At 25.0% G+C, this 6,742-nt stretch overlaps 1 protein-coding gene across 1 annotated transcript; it reads left to right on the top strand.

The window, feature by feature from the left end:
* Positions 1-2,002: 2,002 nt before the first annotated feature.
* Positions 2,003-6,242, top strand: LOC135129345 (uncharacterized). The gene is made up of 15 exons (XM_064056492.1): positions 2,003-2,074; positions 2,201-2,397; positions 2,455-2,546; positions 2,600-2,684; positions 2,735-2,848; positions 2,923-3,005; positions 3,181-3,224; positions 3,277-3,333; positions 4,992-5,018; positions 5,105-5,210; positions 5,335-5,403; positions 5,507-5,607; positions 5,700-5,765; positions 5,892-5,994; positions 6,137-6,242. Exons 2-15 carry the CDS (start codon positions 2,218-2,220, stop codon positions 6,240-6,242), a joined length of 1,233 nt encoding a protein of 410 aa, XP_063912562.1. The 5' UTR covers positions 2,003-2,074; positions 2,201-2,217.
* Positions 6,243-6,742: the final 500 nt, after the last annotated feature.

A 6,742-nucleotide genomic window follows, 5' to 3' on the forward strand; every position in this document is an offset into this window, starting at 1 on the left:
CATTTACTTTTCTGGGTGGATAAGGGTAAAATATAAAAGCTGGGCTACATCAAAAGTACATGTACATCGACGAAGAAAAATAGGTGTGAATCAATACAGTACCCCGTAGAGGAAGGGTATTGGAACCTTCAGTGGAAGAAATACAAAATTTACGAATGGTAGGGCGGACGTGGAAACGTGCTATGACACCTGACACGTGGCAGAAAGCAATGATGAAGCTCGCGGGTAATCACGTGCTACCTAACTGGAAATACCCGCGCAGGAATGAGTACGTGATTTACCATTAACTCCAACATATCTAAAAAGTGTATTTAGTTATTATTTAAAGGCGTATTACTTACCTATCCTAAACCTATAATAAAGTCTTGTTAGAAGTCTTTAATCATACAATAACAGTTTATCTTTTTTGCCCATTAATTCATTCACCCGTATCACAGGGTTATTTGTACTCTTTTCTTTTATGCATGCGAAATCATCTATTGGCGAGCACTCGGAAACATTCTGCTAATATACAACTCCAAAAAAAACAAAAAAAAATTCCTTTCATTCATGGTCACCACTCCCTTCAAGATAGACTGGGTCTGATAGAGGGGTGACCTTGTAAGAAAATTATCTCTTTTAAACTTTATAGCAAATATAACGACTATAAATTGTTAAGTTGGAAAAAACTAGTAATATATGTATTATTCTCTAACTATTAACCTCTCTTATCATTTTATTGGTTTTATAATTTGGATTTTTACTATGCGAGATGGTGGTGAGCTTTCTAAAGGCACTATAGAAGCTGAAAAAACAAAAAAGGTTAAGGGTTCAACCTACTAAATAGTAAAAAAATATAAGCAAAAAAATAAGTAATTATTATTAAAATTAGTAAAAGTAAATAAATGGAAGCGATTAGAAAAATAGTTTAAACAAATATTTTTGTTTTAAGATAAAAAGCTTGCGTACTTTGATTCGTTGATATTTTCGCAAATCTAATATGCCTATAGTATTCACGTAACGTTTTAGTACACAAGTGAATATATTGTTATTTACAGTCTAGCAAAGCATATCTATATATACCACTTAAAATACATAGTTAAAACCTTGAGATATACTTGCATAATATTTAATTGTAAATTCAATACAATCTTTTTGCCCTCTATAAAAAAAGTGTTGTTTTTTTAAGCGCAAATAGTGGTTCACACTTTACTATGAAGTAAATTTTTCTATTACTTTTTATACACTAAACACTATTATACTACTTAAAATATAAATATTTTAACCTCAAGTTCTTAGTTAAGCACTAACACAAGAATACCAAGCCCAACACTATGTTTTTAGTTTTCTTTAATATATCGTAGTGTCTTATATTTAAAATGGTAAAATAACTTTATTGCAACACTAATACAAGCATACCAATGCCCAATATTATTTTTTTAGTTTTCTTTATAGCTCTTAGTGTCTTATATTTAAAATAATAAAAAAAATTTACAGTCCGTTGAACATTAAAAACTTAAAAGAATTCATGTAAATACCTTCAAATATGCATTTTTAAAGCTTCTAAAAAAACTCTAGGGTTAATTTAAAGTCAAAGTTCACACAGCTAATGCCTAAATAATTAGAATTTCCTTTATATTCCTTGTTAATTTTTAGAATCCCTCTTCGCGTAGTTCTTACTATTTAACTATAGCGGCTCACTAAGAATTTAGTGGAAATAGAGAATTATAAATTATTATTAAAGACTACTTCACACTAATACCCGACAGACTTTTATCTCTCTAGCCAGTACCTTGTTTTTAGAATTTTAGTAAAAGTATTCTTCTTGCTTGTGCGTATATTTTAAAAATGTTTATAATTAACCGAATTAACTCTTGCATGCTCGCAACTGTTATTTTAACTTTTAATTGGCTCATATTTATTCGTAAAAAATTATTGGAGATTAAGTACCCATAGCAAACGTTAATATACATAAATCTACTTGTTGGTAAGCTGTTTCAAAAGACAAATTTTACAAGCAGAACACCGAAAAGTATTTAAACGTACAAAGGCGTTAATAAGCGGAATTATATTCGATCTTCCTGAATAAAACTTGGTATAAGTCACCTATCTCTTAGAGATTTAGTTTCTTTCAATAACTTCAGCTTTAATTTTTCTCTCTATTTTTTTTGTTATACTAATTGGTATATTACATATATACTTATTTATGTAAATGTAATAGAAATCAGTAACCTCAATATGACAGCTTTACCCAGTCCTTCTACTGGAGATCTTTTCGTTAAATATCAGCAACCTGAATTTAGTGTTTACACTCCTCCTCAAGATAACAAGATTAGTTTTAGCTTTCAGCTTTCTAAAAGATTAACCCATAACACTGTTAAACCTCTTGGTTACCAACTTCCTTATTTACTTAACACGGTTAACACTTCCAAAAAAAAAATTAAACCTAAAAAAAATAACCTCAGTTATTTTTAGTTTTCTGTAGACACCAATCTTACCTCTATTTGCAATAACTCGCAATTACGCTATTACATCGAACCTCCTTTAAATATTGATTTGAATATTGGGTTGTTCTTCAAACGCTTTTTTCTTTATCATGAATAAATATTTTATATTCTAGAGCTGATATTTTTATTAGAAAACCCGAATTTTACAAACCCGGTCTTGATGGAATACTCCTAAGTTTAAAACAACGATACTATAATGTTGATATTAGTAGTATATACATCTAAACCAGTTACTTAATCTTCCATAGAACATTAAATTAAATAGAAAGGAACAAAATTTTAAAGATGTTCAGAGTTACAGAAGTTCAATATTTGCTTGGAGAGGCCTTCTTTCTAAAATGGCTGTAGCTCCATACAGCAAAGTAAGTGAGTGTTTACCTTTTTTTTATATATTAGTTTATATTTTACTTGTAATAATATTTATGTTATATGTTAGGATGACTGGGCATTTGTTGCCTGCAAAGTCGGTAACGCTATTTTGCTAGATGAGCTTTTAACTGTTGCAGAATTGAATAACAAGTAAATTATATCTGCTATTTTCTTTAACGCTACTTTTAATTTTAATATTAATAAGGTCATTAATATTAACAAATAAATTAAATAATTAATTTCATCTTTATTTTTAAAGAAGTTTTTACTTTTTTTTGCATCTTTGATTTATTCTATGAAAAGTTGTTTATATTTTTATTATCAGGATAAAGATTCAAAGTACAACATTTCAACGAATGTGCTACTGGGGTACTAAATTTATATAGATTAATAATTCTTTGTATGGAATTCCACTGAAAAGGCTATAAGTTTGAGCAATATTGCACTACTCCAGACTTGAAAGCTGCTTTAAATGGAAGTAAAATTTTTAATTTACTAAAAATAATTTAATTTTTTAAAGTAATTAGGAATTTTTTTTAAATTCTCTAATTATTTTAATATATTACACAGTTTTGTTTCTTGAGTAACTTTTTATACTTCTATTAATTAACTTTTTACTATTTTTTATTTTAAATTATATTTTTTTTAAATAAGTGGAAACATCTTACCTATCAGCTTTTATAATTTAAATATTAAATCTATAAAATTATAATTTACTTATATATTTTAAAATATAATATGTTTTTACTATATAAAAAGTTTATATATATAAATATAAAAAGGAAACTTTATAGGAATAACAATTTGGTGCTAAATTTTAAGTAAATCACAAATAAAAATATAATAAAGTCTGTGAAAAGTATTGTTTATTTATAGTGAATTTAATTATATTTATAGTATTTCACACTTATAAACGTGAAGAGAATTGGCAAAGTAATAATAACCAATTAAAATGTAAATAATTAAATAAAATAATGAAGCATATTCTTCTATACTACTAAAAATCATAAACTCCAACTAAATTTAGGAAAAATGTAAATAACCGATCAGCATCATACCTTTTTTGTTGACTAAATTTATTAAAATACCCCAATTATTTTTCTTAAGAGCGATTAAAAGCAGGCAACAGAATAGTAAGTAAAACTGATATATATAATTATTTAGAGGAATAGTTTTGCAAACAAATTCAAATCTTTGTAATTTTTACTGCAATTCTGATTGGGTTTAGAAGTAATCACTGAAGCTGCATATTAAAAAATATTTTTTAATGTAAAAAAATAATTAAGATAACCAATCAGATTAGTTAATTATAGCCAATAGAGTAGCAATAAAAATTTTAGATATCCAATAATATAGCGGAGAGTTTGGTTATCATAATAATGGCATCCCAACCTAAATGCATATTATAAAGAAACCAACAGAGTGTTTAGTAAAATTATTACATAAAGAATATTAACTTAAAAATCTCTAAACATTATAATGATTGTTATACTATAGCTGCTGATAACCAATGAACTTAAAATTGTAAAAGAAATTAGAAATTTAATAAAATTTTAAATGATTACTTAAATATTATCCGATACTTCTTTTAAATTTTTTCTGCCAATTAAATTGTTTATAATTATAATTAATGGGAGGCTTTAAAAAAGGTATGAGGTATATTTTTTATATATTAACTAGTAATTTTTAAAGTAAGACAAGAAGTAACGTAAGAATTGGTTATAATTTTTATAATTTTATAGATGTGACGCCGGAAATCCATTTTTAGTGGTTTTTGTTAATAAAGAAAAATAATGAGTTTTTGGCCAATAGTGTATAAGATTGTAATTTCATTAAAGGCTTAGGGTCTTTTTTTAGAAAATAAAATTTCTTCTTCAAAAGATTTTTGTCATATTATTATAAAAATATGATAATCATTACCTTTAATAATATTTTTAGTTTTATTATTAAAATATACTATTACGTATTTTTTATAATAATATTTATTACAAAATTTTTTTAATAATTTATAATGAAGTCTTTTAAAGGAATTATTTAATTTAAATTTTATAGTACTCATATATAAAACTTTTGATAACTGAAGTTTTTATGTTTAAAATTTCTCTATAAAATAATTATATTATTTTCTATGAGCAGAACGCTCAATGGATTTAGGAAATGAAGGTAATAAGATTTTTAAATTTATTTTATAGTATAAAAAATATTAAGAAAATAATAAAAATACCAATAATAGTAACAATAATAATCAGCTGTTAACAGTTGCGAAGCTTTTTGTTGCGTAATAAAAAGTAAACTTGGCGAACATCTATTGGTAATGGGCGCGGAAACGGACTGCTCTCTTCCAATACAAAATCTGTATTTTTTGCATTTTATTTATTAATATTTTCGTAGGCGTTTACATATTTATATATTTATTTATTTATTTATTTATTTATTTATTTATTATTATTACTAATTATTACTATAAATTATCGTTCAGCGTTGAAGGCGATATGTCCAATTTTATCGAGTTAAAAACAAGCCGAGTTTTTCAAAATATAAACGATAAGTATTAGTGTTTCTTATTTATTAATTTTTATTTATCATTATTATTATTTTATTTTTATATATATATATATATAATAAATACTATTTTATTATTTTATTATTAGAGATATTTTTGAGCGTCATAAGTTGCTTAAAATATGGGCTCAGTCTTATCTCGCTGGCGTCCCTCTCGTAGTTGTTGGCTTCAGGGATGAAAAGGGCATCGGTTTATTATTATTATTATTGTTGTTATAATTATTATTATTATTTATATTAATTATTTATTATTACTGTACATTTATATATAATCATAAATAGTCAAAAACGTTATTAAATACAAAACTTTAGAAATTCCTAAACTTTTAAAACTTGATAATACTAAAGGTAATTTTTATGTTATATTATTACTTTATTATTATTATTATTATTATTATTATTATTATTATTATTATTATTATTATTATTATTATTACTACTACTATTATTATTATCATTATTATTATTATTAAGGCCTCTGGGAGAGTAATGTTTGCCTAAACTTTTTAAATAATCTTTTCGATTTTATTAAGTCCAGTGTTTCTCTACAATATAATGAAGCAGCTTACATATTCCGGTTTATTATTATCTCATCACTTTATTATAGTAATATTAACGCGCTAACAGATTTATATGTAAAAATATATATATAAAAGGTTATTTAATAACTAAAAAAAGGTGTTTAATTTTTCTCTTTTTTTACATAAAATAAAAAATAGATATGATCCAATAATGCATCGCGTTACTGTAGAAATTGACCACTCAAATACCCGAAATTTTTTCGCTAATGCATACGTTTCTTTTGCGGATGAACTGGAATTATAAGTTTTTATTAAAAAAATAAATATTATAAAAAAAAACTTTATTATACGAATTTTCTTAGTAAAAAGTTGCTTCAAAACTAGAAATCATTAAGTATATACATATTAGAAATCTGCTTTTCACTAGCTACAAGTAGTTCTCGTTGTACAGTGATCTTTTCCATAACGTATTCAATTTTAGTCTTCCCTGAACATTCTTTATTCATAAAACTCAAGAGAATGAAACAGAAAAAAATAAAGAATGAGGTGACTTTATTTTAAATTTGTATCGCTTTTATTCACAAAATTTATGAATTATTCGGAAAAAATTAAAAAATGTTTGGAAATATTCTCAATCACACATTATTTTGAGATTTGGTTGCTTTTAGTCTATTATAGCTCTATATCAAAATTAGTTTTCGACTAAGCAGTTATCGAGATTCATTTTTGAAATGAGAGCGGCCTCGTAGATGTGCCAGATCTAGAACATATATATTAAAATATTGTGTGTATTTCTTTTTGAAG

This window comes from Zophobas morio, unplaced genomic scaffold (assembly GCF_036711695.1).
Source record: "Zophobas morio isolate AGI-343-1 ecotype UQ-CSIRO unplaced genomic scaffold, CSIRO_AGI_Zmor_V1 ptg000015l, whole genome shotgun sequence".
In the NCBI taxonomy this organism is placed as follows: Eukaryota; Metazoa; Arthropoda; class Insecta; order Coleoptera; family Tenebrionidae; genus Zophobas; species Zophobas morio.